Source organism: Cetorhinus maximus, chromosome 13 (assembly GCF_964194155.1).
Source record: "Cetorhinus maximus chromosome 13, sCetMax3.hap1.1, whole genome shotgun sequence".
Taxonomy (NCBI): domain Eukaryota; kingdom Metazoa; phylum Chordata; class Chondrichthyes; order Lamniformes; family Cetorhinidae; genus Cetorhinus; species Cetorhinus maximus.
This window is the reverse complement of record NC_135891.1, coordinates 86,994,033-87,016,065: the sequence shown is the minus strand read 5'-3', so window position 1 is coordinate 87,016,065 and position 22,033 is coordinate 86,994,033. Positions and strand designations below refer to the sequence as shown.

At 40.8% G+C, this 22,033-nt stretch overlaps 2 protein-coding genes across 2 annotated transcripts in view; both read left to right on the top strand.

Annotated features, from left to right (window-relative positions):
- Positions 1-22,033, top strand: part of LOC144688779 (perilipin-3-like) — a 65,236-nt gene that overhangs the window by 31,431 nt on the left and 11,772 nt on the right. The gene's annotated exons all lie outside the window — the stretch shown is intronic.
- On the top strand, positions 2,285-10,562 carry LOC144688310 (perilipin-2-like). The gene is made up of 6 exons (XM_078554740.1): positions 2,285-2,329; positions 7,001-7,072; positions 7,919-8,141; positions 8,413-8,600; positions 9,028-9,168; positions 10,215-10,562. The coding sequence occupies exons 1-6, from the start codon at positions 2,285-2,287 to the stop codon at positions 10,560-10,562; spliced, it is 1,017 nt and encodes a 338-aa protein (XP_078410866.1).

The window sequence follows — 22,033 nt, the reverse complement described above, 5'->3', positions numbered from 1 at the left end:
GATAGGGTGTGAATGAAATTTGTATTTTTAGATAAGTGAAGGGGTTGTTTGATTTTCAAAGGTGTAATTTTTATGGTGTAATCTTTACAAGTAACAAGATAAGTGAGGCAAAGTAATATGTTTATTTTTCCCTAAAGGAAAAGGCCATATTGACAGCATGAAAGATTTTTATATCATGGGAAAAATCAATTTTCAAAGACATGTAAAACAATGGGATTTTACACGTTAAAGAGAGAGAGACATATATAAAGAAGGTTGGAAGACTATGTGGGGTGTGGCCGTGTAAAATCTTGAAAGGAACACCAGAGGTGAAGCAGTCTTGCAAAATGCCTCCAGCCATTCTGAAGAAGTGCTGCTCCAGAAAATAAAGTTGTGTTAAAAAGCCTTTAGAATTCCACTGTCGAGTGGGTGCGTGTGGTAATCTTGCTGGGTTGATTATTTAAATTCACAATCTATTTTCAACTTTTGCCTTAAAGGGGTTGTATATTTGGGAATCAGGAAAATTAGGAATTTTGGGATTTGGCATAGTATTAAGTAACTGTAATCTTATGTATGTATTTACATTCTTTTCTTTTGTTAATAAATATTTTAATTTATTTTTTTAAATCACTAAAGGTGTTAGTGGACTCATTACTTCTGAATTCAGTGCATAAATCTTCTCGTAATAAATACAAGTTGCAGAACCGTTGTGATAGCGTGGCCAAGTTTCCCTTGTGGATTTGGTCCGCCTGGTATATATCACCTGCCACATCATAGCACTATGTCCATTTTTAAACCTGGCCTTTGATATAGCCACTAGATCATAACCAAGTGGGAACTTGTACCTGCAACTTATCAACCTTATTTGTAAGATGGAAGCTCAGTTACCTTATTAGAACTTAGACACAGAAATTTAGGCTGACACTCTAGTGCAGTACTGAAGGAGTGCTGCACTGTCAGAGGTGTCATCTTTTGGATGAGACATTAAATCAAGGTCCCTCCTTGCCTCTCAGGTATACATAAAAGATCTCATGACACTATTTTGTAAAAGAACTGGAGAGTTATCTCTAGTATCCTGATTAATATTTATCCCTCAATCATCACAAAAAAGGTTTTTTTTATCACATATCACATTGCTGTTTGTAGGAGCTTGCTGTATGCAGGTTGGCTGTTGTGTTTCCTACATTACAACAGTAACTATACTTTTACAAGTATTTCATTGGCTGTGGAGCACCTTGGGACATCCTTTGGTGCTATTTTAATGCAAGACTTTGTTTTTTTAAGATTTCCCTGTTATTCTTATAGAGGTTAACTCACCCTACCCTAAATCTACTTAAACAGTAGCATAATGAAGGGCTGTAACAATTGTATCCTTTATTACCTGAATTGGGTATTTGCCCCTCTCACACAATACTTCTTTAATTGTCTGAAGGCAGACTAAGCAATCATTTGGCGAGACAAGGCTTGATCCAAATCATTAAACTGCTTTATTTCATAACACCATATAGAGCAGAGTTATGATGTAGATTCACTTAATTCAATGGTGTAACCTGTATTTGCATTATAATATAAAAATAATCAACACTTTATGCTTCTCCACATTAATGAATTATCTTGTTTGCCTTTAACAAACCAATTTTGAATTTCACTGAATTATATCTGTTATATAGCCTTTTTCTGGTTCTCATTGGTTTATAGCTTCCTGTCTCAAAAATCGTTACCTGTTGTTTCTGTTTGTCTGCCTGTTTGTCTCTCTTTCTCTCCCTTTTTAATCTTTTGCTGTTCATAGCCAGGCTGCTTGCCAAGTGCCCAGAGCCAATAACTCCCTGCTGCAGGCATTCATTGATTACTAAGACAGGCTAAGAAATTGCTTATTATTTACAGTACATGAAGAGACAACATCCAAATTAGTTCCTTAGCATCTCAGATAACTATTGTCTCAGGTCTTTTTATTAATCCTGTGTGAATACAGTGGGGGAAATATTGGCTGACCCCAAAAATGGGCATGGGGATTATGGTATGTGATTAACCTGCACCCCTTCATAGCATTGCAGGCAGAACATTGGTGCTACCTACTCTTTTAAGTGATTGCTGAATGTAACCAGCACTCCCTGTGTAGTCATTGACTGCAAGCAGAAGCAGGGGCTCTGATATCACGAGGACTGTCCCTACTTAAAGGCAGCATGCAACTCTTAAAGAGGAGGTGGATTGTGGTTACAAGAAGTGGCCCAAATTTTTTCAAAAGACAACCTGGGTACAAGTTGCAGCGGATGCCAATGTCAGGATAATTGCATTACGAACACAGATGAAGTACAGGAAGAGGTTTAACAATCTGACGCAAGTTGTCAAGGTGAGTGAGTTTACCTTCAAATGGAATATCCTACCACGAGCCTCATCCACTGTTTAATTACCACAACCCCTCAACATCTACCGACAATCTCTATCAATCAGTACTCAACCCTGGAATTCAAAAATTATCTCCCCTTCATATACTCAGCACTGTTGCAAGTCTTAGGCAAACAACTTACATCTTCACACTGGTGGCTATGCAACCTTAACAATATCACCCAAACATATTGCAGGACACTCACTGACACACTTCCCACTTACTTTCAGGAGAGAATGATGCATAACAGCAAGCAAAAACTAGAAATTGGATTAGAACAAGGGTACCTGCATGTTTTAAACCACATGGAGGGCAGTGCTGGCCATCATGGGTAAAAGAACTGAGAAAGACTTGGATTTATAACCACAGGCCCTCCCAAAGTGTTCTGCAACAATTGAAATATTTTGAACTGGTGTCACAGCTGTAATGTAGGAAATGTGGTAGCCAATAAGCAATGACCCAGTAAGCTCTCTCAAGCAGCAATATGCTAATGAGCAGACAATCTGATGGGTGTCACTGAGGCCATGGGCCACTGACAGGCTCAATAAGGATGGTAACTACATACCTAATCATCCTCTCATCCCACAATCTCTTCTGATTCACAAGTTGCAGATGAAATAAGCATGCAATTCTTACTTTCTCCTCTCCCCCTCATCCCAATCCGACCCTTGTCAATTTTCCATTTGATGTACCCAAGAATTGGAACCTTCCCAGTCGATGGAGGAAGAGGAAGAAGACAGTGAAGATGAAGAGACACCATCACTGGATCTTACACTCAGGCAAAAGATTTTATAGGCTAGAGGACAGATCTGCACATGGTGAGACAACAGGCACAAGTGTGCAGGAGCCAGGGTGGTCGGGAAGCAATTGTGTATATCGCCAAGGTAGTCTAGAAACAGTCAGACACATAAAAAGTTAAGGACCATGGTCACTATGGCTGCTACAAGCAACACTAGCCTTGCCCTATTTTAAGGATGCAGTTATGGCTGCAGTAGTTGACAGATTTCAGTTACAGCCTCTTTTATGAAGCAAGGGCATGTCAATTAGTTGTCACTGAAATTGGGGTAAGAGAATTGGTTCTAAATTCCGTCAACAGAAATGGCCTCCTGCTGGCTGCCTCTCTCCCCTGTCTCCTCTTCGCTCTTCTTGCAACTTGTCCTCTTTTGGTTTCCCCATTCATGCTTAACTTCCAGAGGAAGCCCCACCAGACCTCTCATGTGTCTCAGCACAAACTTTTAAATTAACTAAAATGTACTTAACTGCACCAGCCAGACCTAGACTATCCAAACATTAGACACGTATAGGAAAGCTCCTAAAGCCAGTACATTGGCACCAGCAATTAAAGAAATAAACCAGCATCAAACCTGCAAATAGTTCATGATCCCTTTAACTAGCGCTGGTAGGGGTCTTCCATCATGTTTAATAGGTGTTCAGTTGTGTGAGGTTAAGACAGGGTGTAGGCTGGAGCATAGAGTTCTAAAATGGCAATCTGACATCAAATGAGCAGTACACCTGTCATATAATAAAGGTAAAATACTGCAGATGCTGGAGATCTGAAATAAAAACAAAGTGCTGGAAAAACGCAGCAGGTCTGGCAGCATCTGTGGATAGAGAAGCAGAATTAAAGTTTCGAGTCCAATATGACTCTTCTTCAGAACTGAAGAGAAGGAGGAATATGATGGGTTTTATGCTGTTGACAAAGTGGGGAAGGGCAAGTGGAGCAAAAGAGGTCAGGGATAGGTTAGAGGGTGGGAAAGATTAAATGACAAGGATGTCATTTAAGGCAAGGCAAAGGGAATGGTAATGTTGAGTTTTTCCAGCATTTTCAAGTATGTGAAAAGAAAAAGATTAGTGAAGTCAAATGTAGGTCCCTTACTGTCTGACATGGGAGAACTTATAATAGAGGACAAGGAAATGGCAGAGCAATTAAACAACTACTTTAGTCGTGTCTTCACGGAGGAAGACACAAATAACTTCCCAGAAATACTAGGAAACAAAGGGTCTAGTGAGAAGGAGGAATTGAAGGAAATTAGTATTACTAAAACAATAGTGCTGGGGAAATTAATGGGACAGAAAGCTGATAAATCCCCAGGGCCCGATAAACTACATCCCGGGGCACTAATGGAGGTGGCCATAGAAATAGTGGATGTATTGGTTGTCATCTTCCAAAATTCTGTACATTTGGGGACAGTCCCAGCAGATCGGAGGGTGGAAAATGTAACCCCAATATTTAAAAAAGGAGGGAGGGAGAAAACAGGGAATTACAGACCCGTTAGCCTAAAATCAGTAGTAGGGAAAACGCCTATTATAAAAGATGTGACAACAGTACACTAGAAAATATCAACAGGATTAGACAAAGTCAACATGGATTTATGAAAGGGAAATCATGTTTGACAAACCCACTGAAGTTTTTTGAGAATGTAACCAGCAGGTAACAAGATAAGGGAGAACCAGTGGATGTGGTGTATTTGGATTTTCAGGAAACTTTTGTTAAAGTCCCAAATAAGAGGTTAGTGTGCAAAATTAAAGCACATGTGATGGGGGGTAATATATTGGCATGGATTTAGAATTGGTCAGCAGACAGGAAACAGGGAGTAAGAATAAACGGGTCTTTTTCAAAGTGGCAGGCAGTGACTAGTGGGGTACCACAGGGATCAGTGCTTGGGCCCCAGCTATTCACAATATATACCAATGATTTGGAGGAGGGAACCAAATGTAATATTTCCATGTTTGCTGACAACACGAAGCTTGGTCGGAATATGAGCAATGAGGAGGGTGTTAAGAGGCTTCAAGGCGATTTAGGCAGGTTGAGTGAGTGGGAAAATATATGGCAGGTGCAGTATAACGTGGATAAGGGTGAAGTTATCCATTTCGGTGGGGAAAACAGAATGGTGGGTTATTATTTAAATGGTGATAGATTGGGAATTGTTAATGTACAAAGGGACCTGGGTATCCTTGTACACCAATAACTGAAAGCAAGCATGTAGGTGCAGCAAAGTGTTAAGAAGGCAAATGGTATGTTGGCCTTCATTGTGAGAGGATTTTAGTACAGGAGCAAGGATGTTTTACTTCAGCTATACAGGACCTTGGTGAGGCCACACCTGGGGTAGTGTGTGCAGTTTTGGTCTTACCTAAGAAAGGATATACTTGCCATAGAGGGAGTACAGCGAGGGTTCACCAGACTGATTCCTGGGATAGCAGGATTGTCATATGAGGAGAGATTGGAGCTACTAGGCCTGTATTCACTGGAGTTTAGAAGAATGAGAGGGGATCTATGTATAATGTATAAAATTCTGACAGGGATGAACAGATTAGATGCAGGGATAATGTTTCTAGAACAAGGGGTCACAGTCTCAGAATATGGTGTAGACCATTTAGGACCGAAATGAGGAGAAACTTCTTCACTCGGAGGGTGGTGAACCATTGGAATTTCTCTACCACAGAAGGCTGTGGAGGCCAAGTCACTGAATATATTTAAGAAGGAAATAAGTATATTTCTGGACTCAAAGGCATCAAAGGGTATGGGGAAGAGCACGGGAGTATGGCATTGAGATAGAGGATCAGCCATGATCATATTGAATGGTGGAGCAGGCTCGAAGGGCCAAATGACCTACTCCTGATCCTATTTTCTACATTTCTGTTTTTATTTTAGTATGTATGTCATAATCTGTTGGTCTATATGTGGCCAGTGGTCATCAACACTTCCTAATAGAAGTGAGCATGTGCATCTGACACTACATTTTCAAGCATTAGGAGGACATTACCACTTACAAGATGGTTGTGACAGGTCCCAATATTTCCCCACTATGTTTTAGCATGCATCATTTAAAATAACTAATTCTGAGATATTTCTGTTGAAAGATGATCAAAAGATCTCAAAATGTGACACCTTGCCTTTCTCATTAGCATTCAGACCCACCATAGCAGCCTAGCTTAGGTCTGCTAACAACACAGGCTAGGAATTTAACCTGGGTCCTTCCTGAACTGGACAAAACTTTTACCCATAGAAGATTTCCACCTCTCTCATTTTTTTGATAACCCTTTTCTTCTTTAATACTTCACTTATTTGAACTGCACCTTAAGAACCCTCCCAATTGTCCCAGCCCCCTTTGCAATTTATTAGCCTTGCTTTTGATTGGAATAGGCTGTGAGTGATTGAGGAGTATTAACATTCCTCCTCTAACACTCTCAGCATTGGTTGATGACAGCAAGTTTGTTAATTTTGTGAGTTTCTATTGGTTAGATTTTCTTTTATTATTGAAACAAGCCCATCCATCTGATGGGTATATAAATGTATTGCATAAGCAATTGATAAAGAGGAGGTTAGAGAAGAGTAAATTTGTTGAGGGTGAGGAATGGATTGTTTTAAGATCATTTCTGTTCCTATACCATTTGTGTGGTTGAGTTGCTTTAATTTTGTGCAAATGATGAAAAATTTGTGAACTCTTGTATTTTAGTAGACTCCTATTTAAGTTGTCTGTGATTTGAGTTATTGCTTTACAAATTAGTGTGTGAAGGTGGATGTAAGTTGCTATGTTGTTGAGGCCTGTCCCTATTACATACTATATGGTTCTTAATTTTTAGGTGGTGACCATTTAAAGTGAAGCCAATTTTTTTTTTTTTTTACTTCTGCAGGATTTTTGGCACAACATGGCATCAACAACAGAAAAACAGGTTCCCAGCACTGCAGAAAGCAGGAAGCAGCAGGTATTTAATTGCTTTTGGGGAAGGAGTATGATTTTTTTTTTGAATGAAATGTTAGCTTATTTAAATCTACTTTTTGATATTTAAGATTTTTTTTTTGTTTAGGGTATGGAGGTTAGTGTTTCCTTTTAAATAAATGTATCTTGCCTAAATAGCCATGAGTGTACATCTATACTGCAATGATTATTACACAGAACACTAAGATTTGGTGTTTAATTCTTTCCAAGAGGACTTCAGTCTCCTGAAGAAAATTGCATTGTCAACTTGGTTGGAGTGTTGCAGCCAATTAAGGCTACAACTTTTGGTTGCTTACAATTTTTAAATCCAACAATTAAAAAAACAATTGTGGCTTGGTTATTTGATGTACAAGGCTACCTTAAGAGGGCACTGAGTGACTAAAATTGTGTGGTAGGTTCCCTGAAGGTTATTGGATGAACAGATTTCAAACAAATCTTTATCTCTTTCTCCCCTCTTGTGAGGTCAAAGTTCCCAGATATATTATCTTTAATTTCACTGACAGCATTCAAGCTCTTGAACTGCTGGTCCAATACTACTATTGAACCCTGGAGTGGGAGCTGCTGTAAATGTTGGGTTTAAAAGCTCTCCCTGCTAATGCAGGGCTTTCCTCCTTTGTGCCTGCTCTCTTTCTCCTCCTCCTCTTTCTCTCCCACCCACCCCCCCCCCCCCCCCCCCCCCCCGGCCTCTTCGCTTCCAAAAAAGAGCGCATCTATGGTATCTGGCAACTAGCTAGAATTTTTAAAAAGGTGAAATATTTTCATGGATCTGTACATAACATTTAAACAGCCATTTTTAATCATCAAATTGAGCTGCACATCCATTGTCTTGCAGGTCTTTGTTGAAACAGGGAATCTAGTGACCCTGGCTGATGTAAAAGATACAGCAATTGAGGTTGTAAAAACTGCAGTACAAGACAAACTGGAAAGAACTAAAGCAATTGTGGTTGAAGGTGCCAGTGCTGTGGGTCAGCTCCTGGCTACTGGTGTGGATATTTCTCTCCTCAAAACTGAGGAGCTGGTTGATTACTATCTTCCTATGACCAAGGAAGAACTAGGTAACTAGAAACCTGAAACTTTGTATTCATGTTATCTTCCTTGTAAATCAATTTTTATTATCCTTGGCTGTTGATCTACTTGAGCTTTTAAACCAGATCTTAATCACAACCTGGCTGGCTATTCTTCCTCCAGTCTGACTTTGGTTCTGGTTTGCTTTATCAAGCATTTTCTGTTGACTTAGCATATGAGCTTATTTTGGGGAAAGACTTTTCTAAGTCCTCCCATTCATTATCTCCAATATTCAACCTGAAGACTTTGTTTCTGTCTCAGCTAAAGTTTCCACTCCCATTGAAGATTCTGATACTGCAACAGTACAAGAGCAGAGTTATTATGTACGCTTAGGATCTTTATCCTCAAAGGCTCACAATCGTGCATATGAGTATTCCATAGTGAGAATGCAGAAAGCCAAGGAGAATGGCCAGGAAACACTCTCTCGCCTTCGCAGCCTTGTAGATCTGGTAAGAAAAACTGGCTTTTTTTGGATGCTATATTAGCTGTGCTCATTTTTTCTACTCCATTCAAGGCCAACAAGAATTTTGAAGAACTGCATCTAGTAAAATTTTTTTGTTTTGATAATCATGGGAGAGGAGTAAATAGAGGATAATGCTAATGGACTAGTTGGGCTGAACGATTTATGCATTCTAAAAAATTAAGACTGTACACTAACCACCCCATAGATCTATGTAAGCTGTTATCCTTTTTCCATATGTACTATAGGATCTTTGAATAGTTCAAGTTACTCTTTCTTTAGAATTAATTCAGTACAGTTAAGTATTCATGATGTAGTTGATTCTTCAATTTTGGAATGGTGTTCTGAATGGGGATGCTTGAAAGTTATTCCTGCTTGGAAGCTGAATATCTTCCCAACAACTTATGTATTTCCAGATTGAAATGACCAAGAAAGGGGCTGAATCAACTCCTGGCAAACTCCAAGAGATTCAAGCCAAATTAAGTCAGATCTTGCTCAACTGGGGACAGCACCAGTTGGGTGATCAAGCAGAAGTAGAGCTGTCAGAAAAAACTGAAGTAAGAACTTTAACTTTAACATCAAATGACAGGATCCTTAATTAAATTAAATAATAGTCTCTAACCTCCTTTAGCCAAGTGGCATAAAAGGGCAACCACCTGGGTGAAGGCTTATGACAGAAATTGTAAACAGGTCAATCATCCCTAATGAGTTGGTTAATTAGCACTAACCCTACCATCAACACCCCTGGTACAGCAAAATCTTATCCTTCCAAAGGGTGGTTATCAAATGCAAATTTTAACACTATTTAAATATTAGTAGATTTTTTTTTTCAGAGGAATCCATTTTTAAGGTGGCTATGACCTCCAATCTTTACCCAGAGGATTTGGCTGTCAAGGCAACCGTTTGTCCTTCAGTCAATGCCAAAATCTCTTATAACAGGCTATTATGTTTACACAACTTGCTTTTAACATAATAAAGCATCCCAAGGCATAATCAGACTAGCATAATTTGACACAGCTCCTTAGCTATTGGGGTAGATGGCAAAAGCTTGGTTGGATGTTACAGGAGCTTGGGATATAAGCGGTGAAGGCATAACAAATGGGAATGATGTCAATTAATGTGCAGAGATCCTAGAAGGTGATGGGAGAAGGAAAGATGGAGGGATTTGAAAAGCAGGATGAAAATTCAAAATGAAGGCAAAGGAATGGGTTGGTGGGATTTTTCTAGTTGGTAAACTTGATCTCTCATTCCAAAACTCAGTACATGATCTTGGGAGGCAGATCCAGAAATTTAATAAGTAATTTCTGGACATGGATGACCATTCTGACAGTATGTGACCTAAAGTAGGTAATGTGGTGATTTCAGAAGCTCATCTGTTGCAACCTTTGTCATTTTAACTGTCTGGTTCAGTCTTTGGTTGAACAGGGAATGGTTTGTGGTGTAATTTGAAGTGTGCTTTTTTTTGATTCCTAAATAGTCTTCCCTAAACTGGTTCTCATTATTAAACTAGCTGTCGCAAATAATTTGCAAGTACTTTCTCCCTGTCTTCAAAGGAAAGTTTATAGGCTAAAACTAAATGTTTGTTTGTTTTTAAATATTGCAGCGTCTTGAATCTCAGTCACTGGCCATGACTCAGAATTTCTCTGACCAGCTCCAAACCATTTGCCGAACCCTGGCTTCAAATGTTCGTGGTCTGCCTCAGAATATTGAGGATCAAGTGCAGCATGTCTGTAAGTTAGCAGAGGAGATCTACAGCTCACTTTCATCAGCCACCTCCTTCCAAGATCTCTCAACACCATTCCTGACCCAGAGTAAAGAGCAAATGCAGAAGATCCAAGAGGCAATAGATGGGGTGATGGACTATCTGTGTCACAACACCCCCCTTAACTGGCTAGTGGGGCCCTTTACCCCACAGCTGACTGAAAATCAGGAGGCTCAGGGGTCAACTTGAAATGAAGCAATCTGAGGTGTCCCAATAGATTTGGGTTTTCCTTCCATTATCATGGGCATTTATTGAATTGTATATTTGTTTCTCCAATTATCTCTGGGTATGAATATATTTACAATATCTGCTGTCTTGAGTAAGGATAGTTCTGATTAGGAATGGTTTAAGACTAATGTGAATTCTACTTCATAAGCATGATTTTTATTACCACTATAATGCTGCTTGACTTGAATACTTCTATGTACTTTCCAGTTATAATAAACAAATGCATACCGAACAAATTAGGCTAAGCCATTCTATCAGTCAATTTTTCCCTAAATCCACTGCTGATATTGAACACTTTTTTTTTTTCCTGGTTACATGCTGCTGCAAGTAAAATCATTTGCCTTGTGTTAATCTTTCCCTCCCTTCAATCCTGGACCTATCCTTTCACAAGGACTGAGTCTTCAGCAATTGTTTCTCAATTTCTATATCCTGATCAGCATGATCTCAATATTTTTGTTCTTTTAAGCTAAGTTTAACCAACCCAGCTCTTGCAGGTACATTAAATGTTAGTTTTTCAATGTCAGGTTTTATGAACTGACCATCACTCTTGAGTGATGACCATAACTAGCTTGCTGGTGTGCATCTGGAATACCAGCAATAGCATATTCCAAGTGTCAGGTAATCCTTGATTGAGCTTATTGATTCATTTGGTATTGAACAAGGTGAGATCAGGATGCCACCCTGATGACTAATGTCCTCTTAAAACAATCTGCCTTTCTCACTCCAGCCATTTGTTATGCTCTTGTACAATTTCCTAGAATATTGGAACCCCTTTTGTTTCCACTTAACTGTCTCTTTCAAATGTAGATGAATTCATGCCACAGTCTTGGAAATGGCAACAAGTGTCATTCATCCCATTGTGCCTGTGCTGTTGCTTAGTTCAACACCCTTGCTTTTTTTGTTACCTTGCAAGTTCCTCAACTATCTACCCAATCCCTTTAAAATTAATAATGGAATCAGTTTCCTCCACTCTTGGTACAGCATCCAAATCCTGGAAAGATTTCTCCTCATCCACTCCAGCTCCTTCACCTAAGGGTTTTAAATCTAACCTCTGGGTTCTATTTTCTGTGACAAGTGAGTGGATAACCAATGTTAAACTATCTATTAGTTCCCCTCTTAACTTTTTCATTACTGAAGACTCTCATTCCCTAGTCAGATTTCCCTATGCTGTTTTGAGGCTTTACATCTTTTTCTGGAGTGTTGCCCCAGAATCGCTCAATATTATAGCCGAGGCCTAACCAGTGATTTTAATCAGTTCTCTGATTTCTGCTTTTATATGCATCCCTCTTAGTCCATGTTAGCTTTAGCCACCTCAAACTTACTATGCCACCTTTTTTCAAGGATGTGTATATGGACACTAAGATCTTTGATCATCTAGCCTTAAGTTGTGCTGTGTTTAAGTCCATGCAAACTGCATCATTTCCCACATCGCCAATTTCCATTGACTTTGTCTCTACTTTGTTTTCACCATCCTATCTAATTATCCTCATCATTCTCTAACCACATTGCTAAGTTTCATAACTCCTCCTGTAAGGTATCATCGAAGAGGGTGTTGGTGACATGGAACTCCATTGGTTTGGTCCATGATTATGCTTAGCAAAATACTGCTGTGGTTTACTGTTGCCTTCTGCGGTATAGCTAACCAGGAAACACTTACTCTTACCACCTGCTATCAGGTGTGTTGTAAGGATTTATGGCTCATAATGTGGCCAAACAGGTTGATTATGAGCATGTCTTTTGTGGCTATCAACTCCTGATATGGGACTTGAACCTGGAGCTTCTGGCCCAGAAGTAGGGACACCACCATTGTGCCACATGACCTCCACCCTCTCATCACCTGCAATCTTTATAATACAGCTACCCACACCCAAATATAGGCCATTTATAAAAATTCAAGAATAATGGAACCAAAGCTGCCTCTTGGGATACTCCACTCCAGAACATCTCCCAGCCTGGAAAGCATCCATCCAACATAGTAGAAACATGCTCTGGGAGGCTTGTTAGTCAAACGAAACAAACTTTATTTACACAAGAGCTTCTGTGGCTGCTTCTATCTAACCAGCCCCCCTCAACCATTTTCTAAGGAACTCCTCCCCTAGAATTCATTCCACAATGCTAGTAACACATTGGGTGAACAAATCATATTCCTACTCAGTCAAATTGATCTTAAAGTGACAGTCATCACAACCACCATCCTCTGCTCCCTATCAATGAACCACTCCCTTTCCATTCTGCCACTTCCCCTTAATTCCATTGTCTTCCATTTCTTTAATGAATCTCCTGTGTGGCACTTTCCAAAAATTCATACATACAACATCTACTACGCTACCTTAATCAACTTTTTACCACATCAAAGAATTAATTCAAGTTTGGCAGACGGAGTTTTTTGTTAACAAATCTCTGCTGGCTTTCCTTGATTATGAAAGTATTCCTTTGGGTCCTTAATTGGCCCAATGTTTTCCTAGTTAACTGCATGTTATCTATTTATAAATTCTTTAGGGTTCAATTGAATGTTGTCTGATAGACTTTTCTCATAACCTCTTTTTGTCTTCCATTTTAATCTTTTCAATGCCCTGTCTTAGCCTCAACATTGTTCAATTTGTACATTAATGACATGCCTCCAACCCAGTCCTGGAAGTTTATCTATGCAGGTGACACCTGCAGTGGCGTACAGACTCACTCTCCCTGAGCTAGAATACACATTAAATGACAGCATTGCAAAGCTGGCCGACTCCTGCGAGACATGGTGCCTAAAACCAAATACCATTAAACAGCCTCTAGCATATTCTGCCTTCACGATGACAGTGCTAAGAAAAATCACCCAGGATGGCCTCTGTTTATCCAGAGATCACCCTTGATGGAACCCTCACATACAGACAGTACCTCATCAAGACTACAGGAAAAATTAAAACCTGCAACAACCTCCTGTCATGAAAATATAATTTTAATAATAATGTGATTTATTGTTAAAGTGGGTTAATAGTGAGGTTTGGATTAGTTTCTCTGTGTATGTGTGTGTGGGGGGGATTTTATTAAATTGAAGACAGCTATTCTGGAGCTTTTGAGTTATCAAAAGGGAAGCTAGGTTTGAAATGCTAAATACATAAACATAGAGTTTTAGAATGTGAGGTGTGAGGAACATTTGCATTTTTCAATAAACCAGAGGAGGTTGAATTTCAAAGAGATGATGAGATGTTGCATCTAACCATAAGAGGCTAAGCCAAAGTGTGTTTATTTTTCCCAAAGGTTACTGATAATTCAAGTACTAAGAAAGTTTTATATTATGTGAGAAGTAAAGTTGCAAAGACATCTTAGAACAATGAAATTTACATTAAAAAGGGTGAAATATGTATAAATAAGATGAGGTTATGTGTGAGGGAAGAAGGAATTGTAAGGTCTAACAAATATGAAAAGGCTCCAGCCTCTAGGTATCAAGTTGCTGTCTACAAGAACCAAAGCTAAGAAAACTCACTGTGACTATTACTGTCCAGGGTATTGTGTACTTTGCCTGGGTCTGTTGAAATCCATTTTGTTTTACTGTTGCCTTAACAGAGGTGTAACTGGGAGTCAGATTAATTAGGGGAGCTAGGAGTTATCATAGTAGTAATTTGTAGACCAATGTTATGTGCTTAAAATCTTTCCTTCTATTAATAAGTGTTTAATTTATTTTTTTAAAAAGACCTCAAAGACTAAGTGGACTTATTACTACTGAATTAAAGGCACACATCTCGAAATAAAATACAAATTGCAAAAACAGTTGTGGCAATTGTTTCAAGTTTCCCTCTGGGATTTGAGCAGTTCAGCATTTACCATCCATGGTGCCATAACACCACCTTGGTAATTAACTAGCTGGTATCTCAGGAGGATCACAAGCCCAGACCAAAAGACCTCTGCTCTTGCCATCACAAACTCAACTACAGAATGCTACACCCCAGTGTGGTACCAGTCCACCCAGACCAAATTTATTGATGTGCAGCTCATTCAACAATGCGCACCATCATAGGTACTCTTCAGCCAACTCACATCCTCTGGCTCCAAGTCCTGACCAACATTGTCCCCCCACCCACATCAGGAGGGTAATTGTGGTGTACCTACACCACTGGGACTGCAGCAGTTCAAGGAGGCAACTCACCACCATCTTCTCAAGGACAATTAGGGATGGGCAATAAATGCTGGCCTGGTCAGTGATGCCCACATCCCATAAACGAATAAAAAAAAAACACCTGCCCTTATTCAATGACCTCCTCAACCCACCAACAATACACCTTCCCTCATGGCACCCAATATGGTTAAGTCCACCATGCTGAGTAACAGCTGAGGACCTATGACAGGAGGATTGGCAGGAGAAAACATCCACCAGAAACCATTCTCTCATCATAGACCCCACAGCTCATCCAACCAGCTTTGATCTCCCATGTCAACAATTGGCCCTTTTAAACCATTACCAGGCTGGCCAAGGCCTCTGTGCAGCCACCTAATATCACTGGGGTCACCAAGACCAACCAAGCTGCAGCTGTGGTGCAGTCCAAACAATGACTCACATTGTCAAGGAGTGTCCACTGACCAAACTTGAAGGTGGGCTTAAAGAATTCTAAAAACAAAAAGCTAAAAGCTACTGCGGATGCTGGAAATCCAAAACAAAAACAGAATTACCTGGAAAAACTCAGCAGGTCTGGCAGCATCGGCGGAGAAGAAATCAGTTAACGTTTCGAGCCTTCATGGCCCTTCGGCAGAACTGAAGCATAGTTAGAAGAAGGGAGAAATAATAATTGGTTTAAGGTGGGGGGGTGGGTGGGGGGGGGGGGTGTGGAGAGACACATTGAGGGTGTGATGATTGTGGAGATGAGCAGATAATCAAAAGATGTCACAGACAAAAGGGTCAAAGAGGCGTCGAAGGTGGTGACATTTGTCTGAGAAAAGTGCTAATTAAGAATGGAAGACAGGATATTCAAAGTACAGCTCTAGTGGGGGTGGGGTGGAAAGACTAACAAGGTTTTAGTTTAGATTTAAAAATAATGGAAATAGGTGGGGAAAGAAGAATCTATATAAATTATTGAAAAAAAAGGGGGGGGGTGAAGAAACGGGGTGGGGATGGGGGGAGGGGGAGTTTAAGATCTAAAGTTGTTGAATTCAATATTCAGCCCAGAAGGCTGTAAAGTGCCTAGTCGGAAGATGAGGTGCTGTTCCTCCAGTTTGCGTTGGGCTTCACTGGAACAATGCAGCAAGCCAAGGACAGACATGTGGGCAAGAGAACAGGGTGGAGTGTTAAAATGGCAAGCGACAGGGAGGTTTGGGTCTTTCTTGCGGACAGACCGCAGGTGTTCCGCAAAACGGTCGCCCAGTTTGCGTTTGGTCTCTCCAATGTAGAGGAGACCTATATAGCCACTGACAAGGCTATTGTCTGGCTCTGTGAATATGCACATGCTAAATAAAAGTAAATAAATGCCCTCTTGTACTTTCTGTAATGTTCCAGGTTATTAATTGAATCTTACTCCAGACTTTTGTCTTAAATTTCCTTCTTCTGTTTTATCTTTAATTTCCTTTACATCTAGGGACACTTTACCTTTTCCCTTCTGAGGGGTATACCTAGTTTGTACCCAAACCATCTCTTCCCTGAAAGCCCTTTACTTCATTATTGCTTTATCCTGCAATCACCTTTTCTAATCTACCTTATTAGGAGCCTTCTTTAAGTTAGTTATTCCCCTCTTGAACATTTTTACCTTCAATATTTTCTGGCTTCTTTCTGTTTTGACTTTAACCTGAATTATGTTATGGTTATTGTTAGCTAGGTGATCTCCTGCTGTAACATACAACAGTACACTTTCCAACATATTCCAATTTCTCTACTTCATTTCCCAGAACCAGATTCAACACTGCTTCCTTTCATAATAAAAACAGAAAATGCTAGAAAAACTCAGCAGGTCTGGCAGCATCTGTAGAGAGAGAAACAGAGTTAACATTTTGCGTCCATATGACTCTTCTTCAGAGCTCCGTTTTTATTTCAGATTTCCAACATCCACAATATTTTGCTTTTATTTTACTGCTTTCTTCCTTGTTGGATTGGAGGTAAATTGATTTAGAGAAAGTTCATCTGTACACAAATCAGAATTTCCTCTCCTTCCTTAATCTTAGTGCTATGTTTTTCCCAGTCCATATAGGGAAATTAAAGCTTCCTAATATTACTAATCTAATTTTTAACACATGCCTTTGAAGTTTATTGACAAATTTGCGCATTGATCTCTTTCTCACTGTTTGGGAGTTCTATAAAAAAACTTCTCAACGATGTAAGTGTTCCTTTTCTGTTCCTCAACTCAAGCCTGTTCAGACCTAGAACCATTTAGTAAATCATTTCTATTCTTCTCAGAAACAGCTTTCTGATTAATACTGGGGGCATTGTTTCTATTGAAGATTCTATTCATAACCATTATTGCCACAGACACCAACACAGCAGCTTTGGGTGCACATCCGCAATATAGGCCAGAAATTATTGTGGTGATAATAAATGAATGCTTTACACCTTCTACTGACTTTCCTTTGTTGACTTTTTTAAACAGGTTAACCCGTCTGTTAGAATAACAGATGGAGAAAGGTAATACCAGTGCATTAAGCAATCATCTATTGCTAACAGTATCAACTATGGTTGATATGCTGATTCGCATCTGAGAAGTAAAATCAGGTGAAAATTTGGGTGTGGCCCTTCATGAGAATTCAGTTCTAAGGTTTTGTTTCAGTGATATTGACTCATCCTTATACCTTCTGAAGCCACTGAAAAATTAAAGTTACTTATTTAAAACAGTCAATTCAGCATTTCTCTAACTTGACTAATCGCAATTATGGGCTGCCATGAGGTCAGCGACAGGAGCTCATGCAAAAGTGAGGCAGTTTTGTTTTGTGTATAAAGAATGCAATACAGTTCATAATTACACATCTATCCCAAAAGATATCCCAAAAGATAAAAATTATGATGGCATATCTGGGGTTAGATTTGCTGGGCCCAGTGAAGTTGTGCTTTAGGTCCCTACATTTCCTTTCACTTTCAACATATCTGCATCTATTCCAGGAGAAATTATATTTGGCTTGAAAGGTGAAATCACCATATGCTCTAAAATGTCTGAAAATACACCAAATAAAATATGAAAATCACAATTTCATGAACATGCCATCAGCATTCAAATTTCAGATTCTAAATCTGTCAATATCACAAACAGCAATTTCTCAGGTACTTTATTTGTTTCCTTCTTCAATAAAATTATGGAATATTGGTTTATTGGTATATTGTAATATTGGTATATCTGCAGCCACAAGCCTGTGTCCCATTGCACTTTTAGTCTAACTTCATGTTTCCATGAATCACTGTTTTTGGACTGTCAGCTTTTGTCATTTTTCTGGATTGACATATTTTTTGGACTGCTGAGTCCTGGTCTGCTTTGTCAGTTTGTCATGCTTCCCTTTCACCTGCCTATTAAGAGCATAGGAAATAAGAGCAGGAACAGAGCAAACAGAGACTTGAGCCTGCGTCACCATTCAATAAGAACATGGCTGATCTTCTACCTCAATGCCTCTTTCCTGCTCTATCCTCATATCTGATATTTTCCCCATACTTTTAGCTTTTCACACACTGTGGGCGGTATTTAATTGAAGTGATGGGAGGGGAGGTCTCATACTCTGGCTGGAGAGCCATCAAGAGCCCACGTTGTCTCTTTTCGGAAGGCCTGCTTCATGAAGTACCAATGAGGCACTTAACTGGACAGCGGCCAGCCTTCCCCCAGTGCAGACCCTTGGAGCAGAGGTCCCACCTGCTGAAAGCTGCCAGCCAATCAGAGGCTGGCACTATGCCCACCCAAGGCCTTGGATAGCCAAGGGACACAGGAATATGCAACTGATGGCAGAAGGGGTTTTGCAGGATGGAGGTCACAGGTTGGGGTTCACAGGGGGAGGAGGGTCAGCAGCAAGGGCAGGAGGTGGCTCTCAGCAGGCTCCGCCCCCACCCACCCCCTACCACCACCATCCTGATGCTGGATCCGCTGATCAGGCACTGAGTGCTTGACAGTGAGGATCCGTTCCCCAGCACCCCCACCCCAGTGCCCTCACACTTTTTGGGTGTTTCCCACTCACCGCTGGGTGAATGCCGGCTGAGGTAGGATAGGGCATCATGCAGGAGCAGAGCATACAGAGCCTTGAGCCTTGTGCAAGTGGGCATTGAACTAGTTTGTTATCTCTGTAGGTGTTGCTGGACTTGCTGAGTTTTTCCAGCATTTTGTGATCTTGTTTCAGATTTCCAGCAACTGCAGTATTTTGTTTTTAGGCAGCTCAAAAGCAATTTTAGGACTAATATCTGGAAGTTCTTCACACAGAATGGTCAACACACCAACAGACTCCCACTGCAGCCAAATACCCTGGAATATGTTAAGGAGTCAGTTACTGCAGTAAGGAGAGATGATATCTTGGAGGGGGCATCGAATGAAGCTCTGTTGGTAGAGCTTAGGATTAAAAAAGGGGCAGCCACATTGTTAGGTGTTTATTATAGACCCCCTGACAGTCAGCGGGAAATTGAGGAGCAAATATGTGCATAATTTGCGGAGGTGTGTAAAAATAATAATAGGGTAATTATATTAGGTGATTTCAACTTTCCCAACATTAATTGGGATAGACATAGTGTTAAGGGCTTGGATGGAGTGGATTTCTTGAAACTTTTGAAACTTGAGGACTTTTTAGGACAATATGTAGAGGGTCCAACAAAGGACAGCGCAGTGCTGGACCTAATTCTGGGGAATGAAGCCGGACAGGTGGCTGAGGTGGTGGTGGGAGAGCATTTTAGTGATAGCGACCACAACATAGTAGAATATCACCACCATCAACACCCCTTTGCGCTTTTGTCTATGACATTTTTGGCAGTCTCTTCTTGGCCTCCACCTATCACTGCCCCCCCTATTGAGCTCTCCTGTCCCACCCTCTTCTACCAGCTTATATTTCATCACATTTCTATATTTCTTAGTTCTGATGAAGGGTCATACAGACTCAAAACGTCAACTGTATCCCTCTCCGGAGATGCTGTCAGACCTGCTGAGTTTTTCCAGGTATTTTTGTTTTTGTTCTAGATTTCCAGCATCCATATTATTTTGCTTTTATTATGGTACAATTTAAGCTTGTTATGGACAAAGAAATAGACAAGTTGCAAAAAAATGTTTTGGATTGGGGGAGAGCAGATTTTAGTAAAATAAGGCAGGATCTGGCCAAGGTAGGCTGGAAACAGCTACTTGTGGGGAAATCTACAGAAGAGCAGTGGGGGGCGTTCAAAAAGGAAATGGGGAGGGTACAGGCTCAACATGTTCCCTCTAGGGTGATAGGAAGGAGTAACAAGCCCAGAAAACCATGGATGACCAGAGATATTCAGGATATGATGAGAAGGAAAAGAGAGGCTTTTAGCAGATACAAGGGAAGCAAATTAGTGGAGTACAGAAAGTGCAAGGTGGAGCTTTAGAAAGCAATTAGGAGAGCAAAGAGGGGATATGAGAAAGCTCTAGCTGGTAAAAGTAGGGAAAATCCTAAGATATTCTATAGGTATATCAATGGGAAGAGGATAACCAGGGAAAGAGTAGGGCCCATAAGGGACCAAGGGAGCAATCTACGGTTGGAGCCAGAGGACATCAGTAGAGCGTTGAACAAATACTCCACATCCGTCTTCACCCAAGAGAATGAGGATGAAGGTATCAAACTCGGGGAGAGAGACTGCGAAGTTCTTGAGCAAATTGATATAGGGAGTGACAAGGTATTGGGGATGTTGGCAGGCTTAAAAGTGGACAAATCTCCAGGTCCAGATGATTTGTGACCCAGACTGCTGAGGGAGGCAAGGGAGGAGATCATAGGGGCTCTGACCCAAATTTTTAATTCCTCTCTGGCCACGGGGTAGGTGCCAGAAGAATGGAGAATAGCTAATGTGGTTCTGCTATTTAAGAAGGGTTGCAGAGATAAGCCAGGGAACTACAGGCCAGTGAGTCTCACGTCAGTGGTAGGGAAACTATTGGAGAAAGTTCTGAAGGAGAGAATCTATCTCCACTTGGAGAGGCAAGGTTTGATCAGGGATAGTCAACATGGCTTTGTCAGAAGGAGGTCATACCTAACAAATTTGATTGAATCTTTTGAGGAGGTGACCAGGTGTATAGATGAGGGTAGTGTAGTTGATGTAGTTTATATGGATTTCAGCAAAGCCTTTGACAAGGTCCCACATGGGAGACCTATAAAGAAGGCAAATGCACATGGGATACAGGGTAATTTGATAAGGTGGATTCAAAATTGGCTTAGTTGTAGGAGACAGATAGTGATGACAGAAGGATGCTTTAGTGACTGGAAGCCAGTGTCCAGTGGCGTACCACAGGGATCTGTGTTCGATCCCCTATTATTTGTCATTTATATAAACAAGATAGATGACTATGTGGGTGGTAGGATTAGTAAGTTTGCGGATGACACAAAGATTGGCCGGGTGGTTAACAGTGAGGTTGAGTGTCTTGGGCTGCAGGAAGATATAGACGGGATGGTCAAATGGGCAGATAAGTGGCAGATGGAATTTAACCCTGAAAAGTGTGAGGTGATAGACTTTGGAAGGAGTAATTTGACAAGGAAGTATTCAATGAGTGGCATGACACTAGGAAGTTCTGAGGAACAAAGGGACCTTGGCGTGTGTGTCCATAGATCTCTGAAGGTGGCGGGGCATGTTAGTGGGGTGGTGAAAAAGGCATATGGGACACTTGCCTTTATCAATCGAGGCATTGATTACAAAAGTAGGGAGGTCATGTTGGAGTTGTATAGAGCCTTGGTGAGGCCACAGCTGGAATACAATGTGCAGTTCTGGTCGCCAAATTATAGGAAGGATGTGATTGCACTGGAGGGGGTGCAGAGGAGATTCACCAGGATGTTGCCTGGGATGAAACATTTAAGTTATGAAGAGAGGTTGGATAGACTTAGGTTGTTTTCGTTGGAGCAGAGAAGACTGAGGGGTGACCTGATCGATGTGTACAAGATTACGTGGGGCATGGACAGGGTGGATAGGGAGCAGCTGTTCCCCTTAGTTGAAGGGTCAGTCGCAAGGGGACATAAGTTCAAGGTGAGGGGCAGGAGGTTTAGGGGGGATGTGAGGGAAAACCTTTTTACCCAGAGGGTGGTGACGGTCTGGAATGCACTGCCTGGGAGGGTGGTGGAGGCGGGTTGCCTCACATCCTTTAAAAAGTACCTGGATGAGCACTTGGCACGTCATAACATTCAAGGGCCAAGTGCTGGTAAATGGGATTAGGTAGGTCAGGTGTTTCTCACGTGTCGGTGCAGACTCGATGGGCCGAAGGGCCTTTTCAGCACTCTGTGATTCTGTGAATATTTTAAGAACCAATTGGATGGTGCCGATTAAGGACAGGCTGAATGAGTGAACTGAGTCAAATAGT

Coding starts and splice junctions, on each gene's coding strand:
- LOC144688310 (XM_078554740.1), top strand. CDS start 2,285: ATGAAGTACAGGAAGAGGTTTAACAATCTGACGCAAGTTGTCAAG. Junction 8,142..8,412: donor TATGACCAAGGAAGAACTAG/GTAACTAGAAAC, acceptor TTTCTGTCTCAG/CTAAAGTTTCCACTCCCATT. Junction 8,601..9,027: donor TTCGCAGCCTTGTAGATCTG/GTAAGAAAAACT, acceptor ATGTATTTCCAG/ATTGAAATGACCAAGAAAGG.